Below are 21,368 nucleotides of genomic sequence, written 5' to 3' on the forward strand. Positions count from 1 at the left end.
GGATTTTTCAGTGTCTTTCTGACCCTTTCTCTCCTAATTTTCTCCCAGGTTCTATTGGTTTCTTCTTCCCTTTTTCTTTCCTCACGTCCCTAAAATTGTGCTCCTGACACGATATCTAGCTTTCTGTTAACATTCCACCCTGCCTGTTCCCAGTCTCTCACCTTTTCAAGGGCCCCCTTATGTTGTCTCTGTGCTCTAGTAGTATCCTCTGAATTTTTGACTGCTCTGTTCCAGTTCGCCAGTTCTAGCCAATGCGCTGAAGGGCCTAATACCAACTGTGCCTCCATATGTCCATTCCCAACTACCCAATCCCCAACTATTTACTTCTTAAACAGTCACTTTCCGAGATGTCCCAACTGCCATTCTTACACCTGTCCATTTTCATGTCAGTCTTCCAATATCTTCTTTGGATTTAACTATTCAAATATATTTCCTGGTAGGCCGGCATCACACTAAAGAGAAAAAATATTACTCCGTGTGTAACCCATTATTAGTCTGCTTTGAATAAGCCTTGTTGCACTGTAAAAGGTTATGTTGCAGGCTGGTGGTGCTTGCCTGAAACACCATGCTCTGTTACTGTTGGAGATGTTGATCCTATTGGGAAAGGCTTAGGAGGGTTCCTCCAGCTCAGAGGCAGGTAGCTCCTTATTTCCCCTGGACATAAGAGAGATGAGTTACTTTCTGAGGGTCTAGGCTAAGCAGTTTTGAGGTAGGAACCCTAGGAGCAACTAAGCCTAAGGAACAAGCTTAAACAGAGCTATTGTTAGTATCTTTGTTAATTAAACCAAAACCTACAAAGGGGGTGAGTTTTTAGCCAGATACAATATGTGCCCTTAAGTTTAGAACCAACTGGACAAGCACCTACACATGTATGTTTTACACCAGTAATAGAACTAGGAATTATTTGGTCCTGAGGGTTGGTTGTTATGTTAGTCTTAGTAATCATGTTTTCAGGATGGTTATTGACTTTTTTTTTTAAACAGGACAGGAAGTATCATGTGATCAGAGCTGTGGGGAGACACCCAAAGGTTTGGACTGTGTTTTTGTGCAGCACTAAGTCCTTGTGGTATATCAGAGACCCACAGGCCTCTCCACAAGAGCCACAGAACATACTTATTAGGTAAGAGGTGGGTGGGAATCCACTTTTAGGTAGTACTTTAAATTTATTTTAAGAGCTAGTGTAACTGCTCTTTGTAAAGCCCTCAGTTCCTTGGACTGCTTAAGAAACTAAATTTTCAATACACAATAAACCAAACAAGTATCTATAGTAAAGAGCTTCCCCTTTAAGGGATAGTAACTTTTCCTTTATTAGTTGTCCTCCAGAATCATTTGGCTTCCAGGTCCTGTGGATCCTCCCCTTAGGCTAGGGAGAGGTCGTTTAGCAGGATCACTTTAGCACTTCCTGGATCCCAATAGGACCAAGAAGCCACTATTTACCCAACCTGATCTGTTTTATATACATATTAGCTACAGCTGCCCTGCCCTCTTACCTTGAGCTCTGAAGGGGATTCCTCAGGGTCCAAGCTCCCTTTCTCCATGCAACATTTGCTTTGATTTATTTGGGAAACTGGGGAGGGTTATGCAGCCAAGAAGGCCTATTTTAAGGGCCCAGAGAGCCTGCACTGCTCATCACAGTCCACCTTTTTGTTTACTGATAAGATTTACAGATCCACCATGTCACTCATATGGAGGGAGATGTCTTCCTTTTGTAGTTTTAAAACCATTATCTTTTTATGAAGGAAGATTTTGCTGTGTGCTTCAGTGAGACATTTAAAAACTCTCTCATCCAACCTTGAAATCTTCCTCATACAAATTGTCATAGTTTTATTGCCTTGGAATTGCAGCTGGAGGAAGAACTAAGAGTGGGGTCCCTAGGTGCTATGGTAATACAAACAACAGCCATAATAGAAATAGGAGTGTGTTTTCCCACAGACTCATAATTTTCTGGCACCTGACTACTGATTGAAGGTTGTGTAACCCACTGGGCCTGTAATCTGCAGAGGACATGAGTTGTTACATTCTCCTCAGCTAGAGTTTTAGCTCAAGCTGTAGTCGCCTATGCTTTTAGTTATACTGGGAAATCCCTGGTTCAATCTCTGCAGCGCATCCGCTGCCTTGCAGTGGGCAATCATGATTCCCCAGCCTCTCTCCAGCCATGCCTAGTTGGTAGGAAAGAGGAAACCCTGGAAGATATTTTATTTTCTCTTAATGTCTCTGAAGCAACTAGAGTTGCTCTTTGACTGGCGTGTTTCCATTCCCCCCTCCCCGTGCAGGTTGCCAAGCAAAGGCACCTAGTAGGAGGTTGGAGACTGAGCGAAGGATAGGAGCAGGCGGGGGGACAGCTTCCCTCCAGTGTTGTGCCAGGGCATCTCTAGGGTGGCCCACTCTAACCACACTGCAGACAGCGCAGCGTGCCAGCTACCCACATCCCACGCCTTGAGGCTTAGGTGAGGCCTAGGGAGGCTGCGCGGCGCAGAGGGCGGTGCTGACGCCTAGGGGGCGCTATGGCGCTCAGCCCGCAGACCCACTAGCTCTGTGACTTTGAGGCTCGTCCTCCTCGGCTTGGAGAGGCGGTTTTATGAGAGGGAGGGGCTAGGGCGCAGTTTCGTGTGCGGGCGGGGCTCTCCTCTGGGGGCGGTGGCTTTGGGGAGAGGCGGAGTTATCTGCCGGAGCGTGGGTAGGACTTTGGGCGTGGCTTTGGCTCGTAAGTGGGCGGGGCTATGTTCCGGCGGTGGCCGGCTCCTTTGGCCTGCTGTGGGAACTCGGTGGGATCTCGCGAGTGCTGCCAGGCTCCCGCGAAGCTGTGCGCCTGCGCAGTGCTGGGGCTGAGGAGCGGGGCCGGGGTGGCTGGTCGCCGAGCGGGCGGGGATCGTCGCCAACATGAGCGGGACATTGGCCAAGATCGCGGAGATAGAGGCTGAGGTACCTCCCCTCCCCCCACCCGCTGAGGGGGAGGGCCGATCTGCCGGCTCCCCGGGGAGCGGCCGGAGGCGGCTGGCTAGGCCAGCTGCGGGTCTCCCGGTGCCGGGCGCTGCGCCCGGCTGCTGCCCCCTCCCGGCCCCGGGAGGCCGTGGTGCTCCCTGCGGGAGGCCAGGCTCCGCGCCGGGGTGACGGCCCCGCAGGCTGCTGATGGGGGATCAGGGCTCCTGGGTTCTCCGGCCTACTCGGGCGGCTGGAGGGTGCGGGGGGCTCCGCGGGCAGAAAGTGCCGGGCCCTGGCCTCCCGCCGGCTGCCTGCCCGGTGGGTCAGTAGCGTCGCGCTGTGACTTTCCGCAGATGGCCCGGACGCAGAAGAACAAGGCAACGGCTCACCACTTGGGGCTGCTGAAGGCTCGCCTGGCCAAGCTGCGGCGGGAGCTCATCACTCCGAAAGGAGGCGGCGGCGGCGGCCCCGGAGAAGGTGGGTCGCCCCTCGGGGGCGCCGCTCCAGAGGCGTCACTTCCCGTTTCCGGGGGCAGTGTGTGGCGGTAGCTGAACCAAAGGGGCGTCTGTTGACTTTTGGGTGCCCTAACTTGCTCCTAGGGTTTGTCCACACGGCCGCTGGCAGGGCGCTCCGCGGTGCTGGTGGACAGACTCACTGGATCCGCTCCAGCGAGCTACTAAAATTGGACTTGTTAGTCTGTATTCGCAAAAAGAAAAGGAGGACTTGTGGCACCTTAGAGACTGAATCCGATGCAGTGAGCTGTAGCTCACGAAAGCTCATGCTCAGATAAATTGGTTAGTCTCTAAGGTGCCCCAAGTCCTCCTTTTTGTAAAATTGGACTGTGGCACTGCTGCAAAGCGTGTCCCCGATAGTCTCAGAATAGTGGTGGCAGCTACAGCGAGGAACCAAGTGAGGTTTTTTTTCTTTGTTAGATACAGAGCCTCAGACAGAAATTGCTTTAATCTCTAGGTATTTGGTATGTAGATTTATTGAGGATGTAGTGAAAGGGCTGCATTAGCAGAGACCTGAGATTGGCAGTTAATGGAGCACCTTGCAGTAGCCCTCATTTTTAAATGTGAAAGTGTAGTCCATGTTAAGTACATCGGTGAATATGGAGTATCAATTCTGAGAGGAGTAGGTAGACTGTGCCTCCATAGTAAAGCTACATGGACTACATTTCCTTCCCTTGGAAAGTATACGTCATACTAATGGGCCTCCTCTCCAACATCAGAGGACCTTTGAATTTTCTTGTTAATTTTTTTTATTATGTTGTAGGTTTTGATGTTGCAAAGACTGGTGATGCTCGAATTGGGTTTGTGGGTTTCCCCTCAGTGGGGAAATCTACTCTGCTGAGTAACCTTGCTGGTGTGTATTCTGAAGTGGCAGCATATGAGTTCACCACACTAACTACTGTGCCTGGAGTCATTAGATACAAAGGAGCAAAGATACAGGTGAGAACATTTTGCTCACAAGGAGGGGTGTATAGCTTGGCTCTGGCTGTAGCTGAACTATCTAGTCTGATGTTAATAAGTTAGAGGTAAAGTAGTATATGGGAATGTTTTGAGAAGACACGTCTAAAAACCTTTTTTTGAGTTTTAACTTTAAGCAGTTGTCAGTACTTCTCACTGTGCTTCAGTGGGAAAGTCCTACAGCAGGGGAGTTCTTCCTCATTTCATATAACACAAATCACCATGTTTCCTTCCACTAGTACAGAAAGGGAATTAAAGTTTGGGGTGTTGTGGTGGATAATCAGCTGAATATGAGCTCCCAGTGTGATGCTGTGGCCCAAAGGGCTAATGTGATCCTTGGATGGACAAATGGGAAATCTCAAGTAGGCGTATAGAGGTTCTTTTACTTCTGTGTTTGGCACTGGTGTGACTGCTGCTGCAATATTGCATCCATTTCTGGTGTCCACAATTCAGCAAAGATGTTGATAAATTGTAGAGAGTTCAGAGAAGAGCTACAAGAATGAATAAAGGATTAAAAAACATTCCACGTAGTGATAGACATAAGGAGGTCAATCTATTTAGTTTAGCAAAGAGAAGGTTAAGGGGTGACTTGATTACCATGCCCGAGTATCTACTTGGGGAACAGATTTTTGATAATGGGCACTTCATTCTATCAGAGAAAGACATAACATGATCCAGTGGCTGGAAGTTGAAGCTAGACAAATTCAGACTGGAAATAAGGTGTAAATTTTTAACAGTGAAAGTAATTAACTATTGGAACAGTTTACCAAGGATTGTGGTGGATTCTCCATCACTGACAATTTTTAAATCAAGACTGGATGTTTTTTCTAAAAACTATGCTCTAGGGATTATTATGGGGCCTATGTTACACAGGAGGTCAGACTAGGTGATCTCAATAGTTCCTTTTGGCCTTGGAATCTATGAAAGCTATGTGTAGTATTCAAAGGGGAAATAATTGTCTATTATTGTTTACTCAGATTGCCAATAGATTCAGTTAATATTAGAAATGGGATGAGGTCTTCTTCCTTTGTGGGAAGAGAGGCATTCTGTACATAATGGATTTCCTTCCTCTCTTCTAAACACACAGCTTCTTGATCTCCCAGGAATTATTGAGGGAGCTAAAGATGGGAAAGGAAGAGGCCGGCAGGTCATTGCAGGTGAGTATTGCAGGGCTGGAGGAAGCAGTCAGTCGCCAATTTATCCATTATCTTTCATGCTGGTGGAAAGGCCAGGTTTCAGAGTGATTGTTGTATGGGTCTGAGATGGCTTTCTGAGCCCTGGAACTCCTGATATGTGCTGTCAGTATTTCTAATGCTGTGGAAGCATTGGTTTCTTTTTATGATGAAATGAGTTATTTAATTTGTAGTCAGTGGAGGCGTAGCTATTTTCCACTTGCATGGCTAGATTGCCTGAAGGTTGGGCTTTTCCTAGTGCTGAGATGTTTTGTGTCATCATGGCTTCTGCCCTGAAGTGCACTAATGCTTCAGAGTCCAACACAATTTCACATTAAACAAGGCTGTTTTTAATTTCTCTCTCTCTCACTTGTTTCCTATGCCTATTGTTGTGGTATCAAAACATAGACATCAGGGTTATTTCAGCCACTTAGACTCTGACGTAAAGAATCAAACATCTGCATTAGGTGACATTATTTGACCAACACTTGGTAACGGAAAACCAAATAGATTATAGGCCAGAAAATATAGTGATGCTTTAAAAATGTGACATGACTTATTCCTTATTGGTTCTCATGGGTTTCACTAACTTCATCATGCCTCGTCTTAAATTCAGCCATGAAATAACTTATTGCTCACCCAACGTGCCAGTGTAATGGCACTGAAGATTGAAGTTCTCTGTTAAACTGGAAGTACAGCTCGGATAGTGGGAGTAAGTGTTCCCCACATTGCTTCCCCAGCTGACTTCAATTATTACTTCTAGAGGTAAAAAGATAATTAATTCTCCAGGGCCATTCAATCATTGGCCTTTCAGTGTGCTATCCAGGGTATTAACTAGGTAGGTTTAAGTTCAGACTAGATGATTTAATGGTCCCTTTTGACCTTAAAATCTCTGAACTATAAGATTGCCATTTTTATGTGACGTAAACACCAGAAAATAGACTGAGACTAGAAATTCAGCTCTTGTAGACCTCTGAACAAAGTTCAGAGGGTAACTAAATTGTAGTTGCTACCAACCTAGGTAGGGTTCAGCCCACTGATGGTATCTCATCTTGTCACCAACTTTGATGGATTTTTGTTTGTTTGTTTGTTCTACTGGTATTTGAAAGGGTGTGTTTATTTACCCTTTTGAGGAACTTTATTTTCTGATCCTCAGTTGCTCGAACCTGTAACCTAATTCTGATTGTTCTGGATGTACTGAAACCACTGGGACACAAAAAGATAATTGAGAATGAACTGGAGGGCTTTGGAATACGGCTGAACAGCAAGCCCCCCAACATTGGTTATAAGAAGAAAGATAAAGGTGGCATCAACCTCACAGCTACTGTAAGTATGGAAATTGCAACAGGCTGTTACGATGAGGGATTCAGAAAGCTGCTTGATTCTAGGAAGATGCTTTTGCCATGAATGGAGAATCTGGAGGTACTGGTTCTGTGATTAGGAAAGGGTCTTTCTTCTGCATCTCGGGTGCCTGTTCTTGCAGCAATGACCTTTTTGGAGGCAGTACTTGTTGTAACTAAGTGAATGGAAGTGCTGCTTCTGAAAACATCTTACTACAGCCATTAGTGGGACAAGTGGGATCAATAAGATTCTACTGTGAATTGAGGTTCCTCTCCAATGGCCAGAACCCATCTATGCCAAAAGCATCCGCTCCAGTGATGTGCAATATATTAATAATTTCTGGTTAGTAGGCACTTTGTGCTAGGTGTTGGCATCAGTAATTGTAATAGCTGACGGAATGTAAACTCCTCCATTCCCTGTCTAACTTGTGTCTGTTACAGTGCCCTCAGAGCGAGCTAGATGCTGAAACAGTGAAGAGCATCTTAGCAGAGTATAAAATTCATAATGCTGATGTCACACTGCGCAGCGATGCCACTGCTGATGACTTAATCGACGTTGTTGAAGGAAACAGGTACTGTGTCAGGGCATGGAAATCCTGCTGGGTAGCATGCCTACATTTAAATTACAAAAAAGCTATTCTACAAAGTCTATTTCCAATACAAGCCAAGATATTGATTGCAGTTTCACTAGTCCTTGTTTCATACCCACTCTCAGATGGTTTTTCTTATGAGAGTAGAAGGAAGTAATTTTGGGTGTTGCTGACATCCTCATACCACTGTTTCCTTCTCTTTGCAGAGTTTATATCCCATGTATTTATGTGCTGAATAAAATTGACCAGATATCCATTGAAGAACTGGATATCATTTACAAAGTGCCACATTGTGTACCAATCTCTGCTCACCACCGCTGGAATTTTGATGATCTGTTGGAGAGAATTTGGGACTACCTGAGGCTGGTGCGAATGTGAGTTCTCATGGCTGCTGGATTAGCTGGGAGTCCTCATTCATCCATTCTAGATATAATGGCTTCTTGCAAGCAGGTACAGAACGTTGTCATCAAAAATCTGTTTTATTTGATAAGTAAATCAGAAGCCATGCAGTTTGTCTGTTGTACAATAGGGATAACAGACAAGAGCTGTTTCCTCGGCTTTGGGATCTGTGTTGCCTTACTTCCTAGTAGGAGGATGAAAGAAATGCTGTGAAAGGATAACTTACAAAAAATCAGGACTCCCACTACAGTCTCAAGAATAATTGTTCAAGATGTGATTTAGGGTGGTGTGGAAACAAGACCCTGCTGTGTTAAAAGGAAGATGGGGAGTGGGGGGAAGGGAGGTAGTGCTTGTTATTGGCTGATTGGTCACTCTGTATTGCAGCTACACCAAACCTAAAGGACAGTTACCAGACTACACTTCTCCTGTGGTGCTTCCTGACTCCAGAACCACAGTGGAGGATTTTTGTATGAAGATTCACAAAAATCTTATTAAAGAATTTAAGTAGTAAGTACTGTCTGCAAAAGACTGTTACCATATGCCAGAAATGCAGTAACCCCCTCCACATTGTCTTTCCAATGGTATATACTGGGCCAAGTTTTTTTTACTTATTTCCCCCCAGTATATTTATAACTTGAGGAAACTGCAGGACTTGACTTTCTAGCCTGACTGGAATAGAATTCTATTTGTCTTCCGTTACTGTTGGCAGTGGTTAGACAACATGACCCTTGTGGTCACTTCTAACCGAAGTTCCCTGTAAGCTGTGCAGCAGCCTGTTCAGTGCCATGCAGGTGCTCAGGGAACCTGCCAGGGGAGGGGTGCCCATAGGCGCCAACTTCCCCTCTAGTTGGGGGTGCTTGATTTTTTTTTTCCCCCTCTCCACTCCAGGCCCCGCCCTGCATCTTCCCTGCTTCCTCTCCCAAACATGCCCCATTGTTGCACTCCCCTCTTCCCCCCCTCTCCCAACATGCCACAAAACAGCTGTTCATGGTGGGTGGGAGGGAGGGGGAGGAGTTGATCAGTGGGGACAGGACGGAAGGAGCTTGGCTGCCAGTGGGTGCTGCTGCTGAGCAGCACCTGCTAACTTTTTTTTTCTGGGGGTGCTCCAGCCCTGAAGCACCCACAGAGTTTATGCCTATGGGGGTGACCCTTCCCCAGCCCCAGCTCAGCCCTGGACCAGCTGGGGCACCAGCCCGGCCTGGACCTGCTGTGGATGGCAGGGAGATGCCTATCCTGCAGCCCCAACTCTGGAGCTGCTGTGGCAGGGAGAGGTGCCTCTTCTCCACAGCCAAGGTGCTGCTGGGCAGAGTTCTCTCTTCCCCCTGCTGTACTCCTGGAGCACTCTCCTTCACCCCCAGCTGGAGTCCTCACCTCCCCCCCCCACCCCAATCCTCCTGCCCCAGTCCTGAGTACACCCCCAAACTCCTTTGACCCCATCCCCACCACATGAATTTTAGGTGCACCAATATGAAGGTGATGTCACACATCACCTCCATATTGGTGCACATAATTCATTCTGCACGTGTGGGAAAAATTAGAGGGAACACTGCTTCTAACACTATGATTCTATGGTTAGATTTAATGTTTCTGTGCTATTCTGTCTCTGGCTTACTTGCAAAATGCTCTCCTGGGATTATATATGTTTAAAAGCCTGAAAATAACTAATCCACAGCATGATAGGTACTTTACCTATCTGTACAAGGGACTGTTTTGTTTTGTTTGCTTAATAATATCTGTGGCTGCTTCTACTCTTCAGGTGGAGTTGAGACAAAGACCTTTTGCCCATATACGAGTACCTGCTCAAATGATATCTTTTTAGAAAGCTACCTTCTGTATATACAGAATAGCACCTGCCTGTCACAGTAAGCAGGGTGTTTATGTGGCACTGCCATGCCTTGTAAGTTAATTTTTTTTTTCTCTTCCCTTCAGTGCACTGGTCTGGGGTTCGTCTGTTAAACACAATCCGCAGAAAGTTGGCAAAGATCACACACTTGAGGATGAGGATGTCATTCAGATTGTGAAGAAATAAAATTGTTCCTGCTAACTTGCCATGGGGGCTGACTTTGTCAGTGTGACTTTCTTCCCTTATGCTCAGCTTTGAGTGCTGTGGAGGGGGAAGATTATGTTGACAGTTGCTTCCTTTATAGTGATAGACTGCCAAGGCTAGAAGGATGTTTGATTACTGTCAGGCAGTGTCACAATCCTGATAAAGATCTGAGAAGTTTCTTTTGGGGACATGGTGTGAAACTAATGTGTTGGGTACTTGCATGCTTCACAAGGGTAAAAGGATTAAAATAAAGCCTTGCGAGCTTTGAAAGTTGTATGCTTTTTGGCAGGAAGAAGGGAATTTATACAAGAGTGAAACTAATTGTTCTTTACCAATGCAGAACTCATATGAACCCTACTTTCAGAATAGGAAGGCCTGGTTCTACCAGCCTTCACAAAAGGTGTTTGTTTAAATATTTAAGGGTTTATGCCTTGCAGCTCTGCAGCTGATTCCTCATATTTGGCTGTTGCTCAATGATACAGAGGACTGAGGGATGTTCCCATCATCTCATTAAATATTTAATTATGCTGCTTGGTAGGGCCATTGGTCTACATTTCACTTTGTCCACTTAAGAATTTACCTTTCTTGGTGCTCTTTTGTGGTAACTTAAGTTCTGCTTGGGTAGTAACAGGATGCCCTTTGTTCAGCATTGAATGGATAATTTTGGATTACAGGGTGTAGGGATATTCCTGTAGTGTTTCTCCAAAGTTCTGCTACTTGATATTACAGGAGAGTCTTCTGAAAGTTGATTTCCCTTTTAAGATGTAAAGCCTTGCTAGTTTCTCTAGGGAGATCTACAAATTGCTATTAAGATTAAATGTTTAGGGTAAAAAAAAGTTTTAGATTATGGAATACTTCTGTCTGTCCTCTAAGGCAATAAGGTCATAGGAGTTTTTTCCTTCTCAGAAGTATAACTCTGACTTTTGCAATGTAGAAGTAGAATATTCATGTGGTCTACAGTACCTGTTACTGCTGCCTTTCTAGAAGCAAAAGCATGCTGGAATTTACCTAATGCTAAACAAACTTAATCTGGTTAAAGAACAATCAGTGGTGAGTGCTCCTTGGCTATAAAACTAGCCAAGAGATACAAATTTAACATCTCTCAACTCTTGTACGTTGGCTTGATAATCAAGAGATAATGAATGCTGGTGGAAGCTTTAGCCTGTCTTACTTTTATACCTAAAAGTAAGCTAATGCTTGTGGTGAAGGTAGTAGAATCCCTTCAGTAACAGCTAGCTAGAAAGTCATTTGGGATAACCTCTTTCACTAGTAATTTGCTAATGAATTATACAAGGTTCCCTCTGCATAAAGGCCTATAGCATGGAAGGATATTACAGTAGCTTCTCTTCCTGGCTGAGATAAGGACTAGTAGCATGCCATATGCAATTCATGAGACTACTAGTCTCTTCCATATTCAGTCTAGAGCTGCATTACATAGGTACAAGACTATTTATTAACATTCTAGCTCCAGTTAAGTGTACTGTTGAATTTAGGTTGTTTACAGTAAGTGACCACCCCCCTCTGCCCCAACACTAAAGCCTCATTGAAAGTGCACAGAAAGGGAGTTTGTGATAGCTTTTATATTGTACAAATGAGCTGTATTTACTTGAATTTACTGTACTGCTCTGGAAAAAAGTTGTAGTACCTACAGTCAGTCATGAGCTGGAGTGCATGAACCAGTTAAATTTTGAAGTTGGTTTAGAACTGGTTGTTAAAGGTTTAGGCAAACCTCCAGCCTGCAGGATGGTCCTGTCTGGCCAGGTCTTCAGCAGTACAGCCCTCAGTGCTGCCAGAGACTCAGAGCAAGTGAAGGACCTGCTGCTAGTGAAGAAATTGGTTCTTTGGATTTTGGCAATCTACAGTCCTTTCCTTATTTTATCACTAGGCTAAGGCTTGCAACACAGTACAGTAGTGAAGTTTTGTTTTTTTTAAAGTTCTCTCCTTTTCTCTTCCCCCCAAAAAAGTAGAGGTGGCCTGGTGAAACAACCCTGTACTATAGCACTAGTTCAGCCATTTATAAGTCAAAGATTAAGGTGCTTTGCAGGATTCAGTAGCCTTCTGTGTTCTATAGCAGGGGTTCTCAGCCTCTTCCTTTGAGCCCCCACCCCTGCGCTATAAAAACTCCACACCCCACCTGTGCCACAATTGTTTCTGCATGTAAGAGCCAGGGCTAGCATTAGGCAGTAGCAATCAGGGCAACTGCCAGGGGCCCCATGCCCCAGAGCCAATAGCTCCAGCTAGCTTTTCTCATACTATAGATAATTTGCAGCAGTTGAGGTTTGGAAAAATATTAGCAGTAAGCATCTGCTAGCCCAGCCTTGGCAGCTGGAAAGACCAACCTAGGTGTGTTTTTTGCTTGAGCTAGTTGACCAAGGAAAACTTTGGCACTTGACTTCCTGAAGCTAGTGATAGCTTGAAGTAGGCCCACTTTTATATGTCCCTGAACCAGTGGATTATTCAGACCAGAATGAATAATCTTGTTACAAGATATTTTCACAGAACTTACATTTACAGTGTAACCACAAGGCAGTCAGAAAAACATGACAAAGGAACTAGTTACTGCATTTGGAAATCTTAAGTTAGGGTTCTGGTTTATAGCTATTATCTACAGAGTTATTTTTTAAAATGAGTATTTTTGCTTAATACTCCCATGGAATAACATGGCAAGAAGCAAGTCACAGCAAAAGGGCAGCTGTCATCTGAAGGGACAGTTCTGTTTAAGAGCAGTTGAGGCAGAAAGCTGGTAGAATTGACTTTTATTTACAGAATGCTATTGGGAAGTTAAAAATTTATGAAAAGTTTTACAAAGATGAGTGGTGATTGTGTTTTACATCATTGACCTTGTTGAGTATGAGTAATAACCAGTGAGACTTTATACGAAATAGTTGTGATCCCAATAGATTCCACATTAAAGGTGCCCACCTGCTCTTTCTGCACAAAAGTCTACTTATCTGAAACCTCCTGCAGCTTGCTGGCAGTTTATAGAATAGTCAAGTGATTTTCTGCTGCTGGTTTTGCATTCAGAGAAGAGCAAATCTTGGTGAGAACTTAGAGTTTGCTTTCACCTTTTAAAAAAAAGGTGAAAGGTCTGATAAGCAGGTAAGGCAATAGTACTAGACTCCAAGTGAGAAAGTGAATGCAGGAATCATGCAGTAGAAAGATGGGAGTACATACACTACCTGATGAAGCACAGGCTTTAAAAAACCCATTTTTAAAAAACAAATATACACAATAGGCTCAGAATACCCTCACCCCTCAAAGCAGAAGAAAAAACCATCCAGATTTCACAGTAACTGCATCAATGGATGCATGCTAGATGGGACATGGTGCTGGGACTCCCCTCTACAAATAGAGCTGGAGATTAGCATAGAACAAGTTACTGTAGCTATGGTTATGTAAAGGATTAAGGGTTCTAAGACGCTGAAGAAAGTTAAAGGCTCAATTTTTTGACCTTTAACTTTGGAAGATCCAAATTAAAACAATAGTGCAGCTAACAAGAGGACCAGAGCCAACCCTGCTGTGAGCACTATGACAACCAATACAGTATGCATTTACCTTGACTGAATATGGAGCAGTGTGCAAAGTCTTGGGCTGCAGACTAAAGGACTGACCCTTTTGGCTCACTGCACCACGTCTCCTCTTTGAAGCAGTTTCAAGAAACTATTCCTGCCTTTGATGGAAAAACCACAAGGAATCAGACATTTGTTGTACAAGGATCAAGTTGTGGGCTTTTACTTCAACTTCAGCTACACTGAATCTGCACATTACATAAGACAAGGAGAAATGTGCTGAGAGGGAGACATGAGAGAAACAGCAAGAAGAGAAATCAGCTTTATCTTGTTCACTCACACACTTGGCATTTGCAACTTTAATCTTAAACAAAAGTCCCACATGTACAATGGAGCGATCCAAACCATAGGCACAACTAAAGCTCAACTTATCAGCTACTCTTATGTACAGCTGTATAGGTTCAAAAAAGCTATCCTAGGTATATATACAAAAGATTGTTTATACACAAGTTTGTACACAAGGGTCTATACATTTAATTTTCTGCAGGAGGAACCCTTAGCTGCTCCCTCTACACCAGAGGTTATCAGCACTTCATTCACATATTTTACAAAAACAAAAAATAGACATTTCCAGGATTAAACTGGCTTTGTATTGCATCTAAATGTCTTCAGGCTTCATGGTTCAAGCCATAATGGATCCTTCAGTCTTGACCCAGACATGGAGACCAGGACAGGTGCCATGTGCTTTAGTCTCTTGAAAAGAAGTTCTGCACAGAGTGCTAAAAATAAAAGCCCCAAAACAAACAGGTGAAGCACAATGTATACTATCAGGACTCTTTTTCCAGTCTAAAGAAACAGCTACCCAGCCTCCTAGAGGTCACTGCTCACTGCCGATATTCCAGTTCATCTACACTGATGACTTTGGATGGCATGGAAGGGAGGGGCTGCTGCAAAACATCTGAACCAAACCATTTTGCAAGGCCAATAGGAGAACCACTTCTCTGGCTGGTGTGATGGTCAAGCTGTGAGTGTACATGAGGCAGTCCAGTCCGAGATGGCACATTCTGAGGCGTGGTTTGCACACCAACAGCAGATCCCTGTGCTCCAGAAGCTGGAGAGTGGAGAACTATTAGAGGTAGGAGAAGGGGGGAGGAGGGAGAGAAAAAAAGTAGAGAGTTAAGGCCAGGAAACCCCTTTTTTCCTAAGAGGAATTGTGAATGAACAGCTAATATGGAAACTGGACAGGGCAAATGTGAACTACTATGGAGTTCAGTATTTCCCTAGCCTAATAACTGCATGTTGATCATACTGATGCCACTGTGCAGCAGCAGCAACTCAAATTAGTACATTTACTACTAGAGGAAACCACATCCAGATCTCAGCTGAAAGACCATCAGCATGAGTGTCAATCTCAAAGGATTAGAGTAATAAGAGTTGTGGGTTATCCAAGGCCTCCCAAATAAGGGAAAAAGGTAGAGGAGAGGCAGCTGCTCAGCCAAGTAGATGGCAGAAGCACTAGGAGGTGAAAAACCCACTCCAGCAGCTGAAGGAAAGGCCAAAAAAAGGTCACCCCCATGATCCAGGGAGAGAGTAATCATGCTACAGTTAAGTGGAAAGGAAGGTTCCGACTTCCCAAGCTATCTAGGGAATTTACATTCTCCCCTGAAGCCTAGTTCTTGTGGATGACAGTTTCCTACTTTGAAAGTTTTAACTGTAGCATACAGATACCAGGTGCCTTCAGTTAGCTAAGTTCATTCATTGAACATGGGACAGTACAAAGGAGTTCCTAGGGTGCAGATCTAGTCAGGTCTAGAACGCCATAATTATCTTTGATTCTCTTGTTTAACCTACCTGATCGCTGTAGTTGCTGTTGCATCATTGCCAGCTGCAGAGGTGTCCCAGAGCGTGGGTTTAAGAGGTGATGGCCAGCTGTTGGTAATGGATAAAAAGGCTGGCCGAGGATGGGAGTAGATATTCCCTGTATGTGAGACAAGTCCATCCCTGGAGGAATCATACCTATTGATGAGACAAGGTTGGAGAAGCTCATTACTTTGCTTTATTAAAATGTCAGAAATATAAAACAAGGAGCTTTATTTACAAGGAACACTTGTTTAGTAATTGGTTTGAGAGAGTACTGTCAGCCTTATGAAAGGTGTTTGTTGTATAGGGAAAATAGCCTATTTGTAGCAATCACCACATGTCTTAGTCTTGCATTATGTAAGGGTGTCTGTGCTTCTTTGAGGCTAAGAACAAGTTTATTTTGAAGTTTCACCCTTGCAGTTAAGTGGTACAAGTAAAAGGATTACCTGCTTGCAGCAGAGGAAGATGTTGTGGATGCATCCCCTGTGCCAGCATCCTCTGGACCAATCCTGGATGCAGTTGATGAGTAGGTCGTACAATTGGTACATGGGGAACAAGGGGTACCTGGTGAACAGGACGAAGGAAGGGAGACCCTGGTACAGGGGAGGCTGTTGTAGGAGTCTTTCTGCCAGTTGATTTAGGCCTGTAGTCTTGTTCTTTGGTGCAACGGTTTGGCTGAGAAAGCGGTGTAGAACATGCAGAGCGTTGCAATGCAGCTAGTTTGGTACCTATAGCAGGTGAAGGATCTTGATCTGCATTCTCCACCAAGCTAGCTGATAGTAAGTTATCTGTAGTCAAATTAAAATAGGACTTAAATCTGATTTCTAGTTGTGCAATGTACAAAAGGCAGAAATGTCTTAAAGCTAGGTATGGTATTTGCTAGACTATCAATTTCAAGTCTGGAAGATATACAAGAGTCTGAATTTAGTCAGGTGTCTTCCTACCACTTGCCTCCTCTGTCCTGGATTCCTTCAGAAGTCAAAGGAAAGTTGAAGCAATGAGAAGTCAGTATTTGAGTTAAAAAATCCACTGTTAGTGTCTCAGCTTTATTAAATTCACACTGAAACACTGACAAGCTAGGTCTGAAAACCTAGCTCAGTACAGTGATGTCCTTCAAACCTAGGTTCTTCAGATTAGCTACATGAGCCTACCAACAATGCCCTTGTAGCTCCAGGATTGGATGCAGTCTTTACTGATAGAGGAGCATGCCTGGAATCCAGTTGGACAGGTTATAATTTAGAAATACAACTAAGTTTGATTAAGTGATAATTGTTTTGCCAGTAAGTTTGTATTCTTGGGGAGACACATCCAGTCTTAACTACTGGAATTAATCACATGCAAATTGGAGGTAGTCCTTACTTTTAGCACTCAGTCCTTAGCCCCTTGGAGACTGAGGCACCCACAACCACACAGAATATTTCTAGAGTTAGAGGGGGAAAAGAATGCACAGGATTATCAGTTTTCCCAAAGATGAAAAATTTACAGGCAAAACAAGCTTCTCATCTAGTAAGCCAACATCCATAAAAATTTAACTGCTAGGAAGTAGAAATGAAGAAGGATCAACAAGTGTGTTGAGGAATAGAAGTAGTTATACAGGAGGAAATATCCTGGTAACCAAGGGCAGAGTCAACTGAGGATGCCATGTCCACTAACGTTTAGTGAAGGTGAAGAGAACGAAGCTGCAGCTTTTCAGATCTTAAGAGGTCTCTCCTCTCCTCCAGAGGCTCCTCCATTGCAGCAACCTCTAAGCCCAGTCCTCCATCAGTGTATACTCATGCCATTTTTAAGGTTACTGACTTAACAATTACTCCAAACCCCAGCTCAATTTTGTTGTCAAGTTACAAAGTTAATCAGTGGATGAAATCTAACCATGTGAGGCAGAAACATCTGAATAAGAGGTGCTGTAAGGCTATTTACATCTAGCCACATTAAATTCTAAAATGCAATGTGAGAGGGGTAGATGTTTTACCCAGGTATTCATCTTAAAGAAATCTTGTCTGGCTCTTGATGCCATTATAACCACTTTCATCCCCACAATCTTCCATTGCATTTGAAGCTGGTTCTACAAAACAAAAATCCTACAAGGTGCAGCTGAGGTATCAAAAACAAAACAAAACTGCTTCTGGATCACTGTGGGAGTTAGAAATCTTTTACCAGGCTATATTTAGTCAGCTGAAATGACTGTCAAAGGGAGTAGAGAAAAGGGCCATTATTTCGTTTGTGACTGGTCAGAAGCAGTTGCAGAATCTTCACAATATAAATTTCTCTCAGTTCCAGTTTACCCTTCTACCATACTATTTTTATTGGGTCAACCAGTTACTATTTTGAGCATTTCTTCTTAACTTCTGCTTGGGACATCCTTTAAGCAAGGTGACAAGTATCTGCTGAATAAAGTCTCAGCTGGCAGAGCAAGTCATTTAAGGGCAGTCTCAAGAGTTCTAGATTGCACCTGATCCCCAAGAACTCTTCTCAAATAAGAAAAGGATGGAAGTGTCTAACATGGGAAAATACACAATTCCTACCAACCTACCCTTTTCTAATAGGTTAGAAGCCAAAAAACCCTGTTTGCAAGTCTAAGCCATCATCAGCATTTCGATTTTTCAGGTCATCCTTTTAGACACCACTGTGCAACTGTATCCAAGAGGACCTGACCTTCAGGAAAAGTGAGTTTATCAAAGCCCACAGTGGTGGATTTTGCTCAGGGAGAGGTCAGTTAGGTTCCTAGTAAGAGGTACAGGAAGTTTGAAGTACATCTTCATAAACACTGTCCTGGCAGTTGGGAATGTCTTAACACTACTTTAGAGACCAGACTTTAATTTAAGGAGCAGGAATACACAAGGCTAGAATCAAAAAAGTTGTGAATTGTGAATCTGCCTTCAAGAACAAAGCCATTATAGTACCTTCGTGTGTCCTTTGACCTTCATCTTTACTATCACTGGCTTTTATTTTCCCAGAAACTGTCTCCTCCTTATTTTTTTCTTTGCTTTCATACATCTTACGAATCACTGAGGTAGGCGTGAAGGAAGGAGAAAGCTGTGAAAAAAAGAGTAACTGACAGTGAGCAAATGATACCCAGAACAGTTAGTATAAGGTACAGTAACTTCTCACTTAAAGTCATCCCAGTTAACGTTGTTTTGTTGCTGATCAGTTAAGGAACATGCTCATTTAAAGTTGCGCAATGCTCCCTTATGTCATTTGGCAGCTTTGTCCACTGCTTGCAGGAAGAGCAGCCTGTTGGAGCAAGCTGGTGGGGGCTTGGAACCAGGGTAGACTGGCAGCCCCCTTATCAGCTCCCGTAAGTTCCCTGTGCTGCAGCCACCCAATTGCCAGCAGTTGAGCTCTCCCTCCCTGCACTGCCATATGCTGCTCCTGGGAGCCTCCTGCTTGCTGTGCAGGGGAGGATAGAAGGGGGGCTATCCCCTCCCCCTACTCCTGCCCCCCCAGTTGCTTACCCCTTCTCCATATAGAGCAGGGTGGGGACAGGACAGATAGAGCTTGCTGGCTGCAGCTGCTATCTCAACTTCCTGATCTTTTTAAAGGCAATGTACTTAGAATGCCATCAGCATACTTAAAGGGCAATGTGCATCTCTCTCTCCCCCACACACAGGGTGTGGGCCTGTGCCGTGCTGTCTCCCCTCCCCTCATTTGTGCTGCCTTGTAGAGTGAGAGGCCACATTAAGAACAAGGGATTCCCTGGGAAATATCCAACCCTCTTACTTCACCACCTCAACCAAGCTTCACAATCATCGCTGTGTACAGTATTAAGTTGTTTGAGTGAATATATAAGTGAGTTTGTCTGGTGAAAACAGTTTCCCTGGAACTTAACCCCCCATTTACATTAATTCTTATGGGGAAATTGGATTCGCTTAAAGTTGCATTTTTCAGGAACATAACTACAATGTTAAGTGAGGAGTTACTGTATTAGGCATTATATCTGTTAGTCTGCAAATAGAGACTTTTTTTGCAACCCTGCACAAGGTCACATGCATCCCAGTAATCAGTATTTTCCCTTCAAATAAACATTCCGCACTTAAAGGCAACATTTCCTGTCATGCCTAATGTGGTTGAGCCCCCAACCAAGATTGTTTTGCTTGTCTTCACTATTCTGGGTTTATTTTCTGCTTTTACTTTTTATGAATCTCATTTTACCAGAAGTGCATGAGTTTACTTTGTACTAGAAGAGCCCAGAGATTTAGAACAAGGGTTCTCATTGTGTATACTTAAGGATTTGTCTGCACTTGACAGGCAATTCAGATTAAGAAAGGGTGTGAATTTAAAGCACAGTAGCTATTCCTGAGTAACTCCATATGGTGACAAGAGGGACTTATTCTGGTTTAGCTCTAATCCACTTTCAGTGGATAACTCCCAGTGTAGACAGGCCCTTAGATTCTCATGAAAGGCACTTCCCCTCCCAAAATTACACATCTTTGTGGCAACTATAACAATTGCCTACATGGAACCAGTTATTAGGTAGGTGTATTTTTAGCTGTTTGATGCAGCAGCTTGAAAGAACCAGAATGTGGTGGCCAGACTTCTTGCTATGGGCCACCAGCAAGTGCTCTGCAGACCAGCTAGGGAACTATTGTCCTTATATCAAGAGGGGACTTTTCTGTACTGTAGTGCATATTTTACTTAAACTCAAATGTCAAAACCTTTATTTTTGTTCAATTGTGGATTAACGGATGACAAAGCTACTTTCATAGATTTAAGTCCTACATAATTTCAGTTGAATTAATTGCCATTTAATGTTTCTAGTAAAGGCCCAAATTCAAGAGTAGTTAAGATTCTAGATTCTTAACTCATGATCTGATAGAGCAGGAGTGGGCAAACTTTTTGGCCTGAGGGCCACATTAGGGTTCCAAAACTGTATGGAGGGCCAGGTTGGTGAGGCTGTGCCTCCCCAGACAGCCTGGTCTCTGCCCCCTCACCCCCCCACCAGGGCCCTCCTGCCCCTAACTGCCCCCTCACCCTCTATCCAACTGTCGCCCAGAGGGCTGGCAGCTTGCAGCCACACCGCCCAAAGGGCTGGCAGCTAGCCTCCTCAGCCAGGAGCTCCAGGGCCAGGCAGGATGGTCCCATGGACTGGATGTGGGCTGTAGTTTGCCCACCACCTATGTGATAGAATGCAAGTGCTTAGTATTTGGTTTTTTGGGGGGGGGGGGCAAGGAGAGAGGGAGAGAACAGGATGGGACAACACACACTGTGTCCCACGTTGGGAACTCAAACATTAAGACACCTAAAAATCACGAGTCATGAAAACCTAAATTTCGAGGATTAACATGAAGGCCTGAATTTTCATATTAAATCAATGAGAGGCTGAGGACATTGTTCCAAATCTAAGAGGTAATCCAAATGAGGTTAAGGAAGTAGAATGACTAACACTTGGATGACCATATTGTATATGGTCATCCAGTGTGCCAATAGAGATGAACTCATCCAAGCCACAAGTAGTTAGTTATTCTCAAACTGCATTAATCCTATCATAAGTTATTTACGAGGTATTTCAAGAATAGCATCAATGGCAAGGTATTTCAAGAATGGTAGTATGCTGCTTTAAAGTTAACCCTCTTCCTCTCCATATTAAGGAAACATTGATGCAAGTACTGACCATGCTAGTGATGGATGCACTAGGAGCTGGAGAAGATGCATTCCCTCTGTGGCCTGGTGCTGGAGACTTCGTCACTCGCTGCTGCCTATGAACAGACATGAATGTTAAGAGGTGAAGGCAGCATTATAGTCTTGGTAATCCTGCTTTTCACCTTTTTGATGCTAAAAAAATAGGTATAATTTAGGATATACCAAAATTAGTGACTGCCCAGGTATCAATGTGGTATCTCCAAATTTCACCCTTTATAGATCACATTGCCATTTAAGTGCAAATAATAATTTCCTGCTTCAAAAACAATGAAGTAGTCATTGTGCTGTTCAAGAAAAGCCTGTACAGCTGATTTTTCCTAATTGCCATTTTCACTTGTGGGTAAAGGAGGACTAGATTCAATTTTCTATCCAGTAGTTTTGGAGTTTAGTTAAGATTTTTCACACAATCTTATTTTATAGTTC

At 43.9% G+C, this 21,368-nt stretch overlaps 2 protein-coding genes across 7 annotated transcripts in view; one reads left to right on the forward strand and one right to left on the reverse strand.

Moving 5' to 3' along the window:
• Positions 1-1,000: 1,000 nt before the first annotated feature.
• Positions 1,001-10,209, forward strand: DRG1 (developmentally regulated GTP binding protein 1). 2 transcript variants are annotated; one of them, XM_073313556.1, is made up of 9 exons: positions 1,001-1,120; positions 3,276-3,399; positions 4,198-4,373; positions 5,479-5,548; positions 6,720-6,889; positions 7,345-7,475; positions 7,700-7,867; positions 8,277-8,399; positions 9,822-10,209. In XM_073313556.1, exons 2-9 carry the CDS (start codon positions 3,276-3,278, stop codon positions 9,919-9,921), a joined length of 1,062 nt encoding a protein of 353 aa, XP_073169657.1. In that variant the 5' UTR covers positions 1,001-1,120; the 3' UTR covers positions 9,922-10,209. The 2 variants fall into 2 exon arrangements, with proteins under 2 accessions (XP_073169657.1, XP_073169656.1); XM_073313555.1 differs by lacking the exon at positions 1,001-1,120 and adding an exon at positions 2,787-2,922.
• Positions 10,210-13,789: 3,580 nt separating this feature from the next.
• EIF4ENIF1 (eukaryotic translation initiation factor 4E nuclear import factor 1) overlaps positions 13,790-21,368 on the reverse strand; it is a 35,121-nt gene continuing 27,542 nt past the window's right edge. For all 5 annotated transcript variants that reach the window (XM_073313540.1, XM_073313538.1, XM_073313541.1 and 2 more), the window contains 5 exons: positions 20,917-21,001; positions 18,209-18,341; positions 15,755-16,096; positions 15,300-15,464; positions 13,790-14,574 (listed from right to left, as the gene is read on the reverse strand). In XM_073313540.1, the coding sequence (XP_073169641.1) occupies positions 14,333-14,574; positions 15,300-15,464; positions 15,755-16,096; positions 18,209-18,341; positions 20,917-21,001 (967 nt within the window). In that variant the 3' untranslated portion in view covers positions 13,790-14,332. The remainder of the gene's footprint in view (positions 14,575-15,299; positions 15,465-15,754; positions 16,097-18,208; positions 18,342-20,916; positions 21,002-21,368) is intronic.

Source organism: Lepidochelys kempii, chromosome 15 (assembly GCF_965140265.1).
Source record: "Lepidochelys kempii isolate rLepKem1 chromosome 15, rLepKem1.hap2, whole genome shotgun sequence".
NCBI lineage: Eukaryota > Metazoa > Chordata > Testudines > Cheloniidae > Lepidochelys > Lepidochelys kempii.

Coding starts and splice junctions, on each gene's coding strand:
- DRG1 (XM_073313555.1), top strand. CDS start 2,881: ATGAGCGGGACATTGGCCAAGATCGCGGAGATAGAGGCTGAG. Junction 4,374..5,478: donor ACAAAGGAGCAAAGATACAG/GTGAGAACATTT, acceptor CTAAACACACAG/CTTCTTGATCTCCCAGGAAT. Junction 7,868..8,276: donor TACCTGAGGCTGGTGCGAAT/GTGAGTTCTCAT, acceptor TCTGTATTGCAG/CTACACCAAACCTAAAGGAC.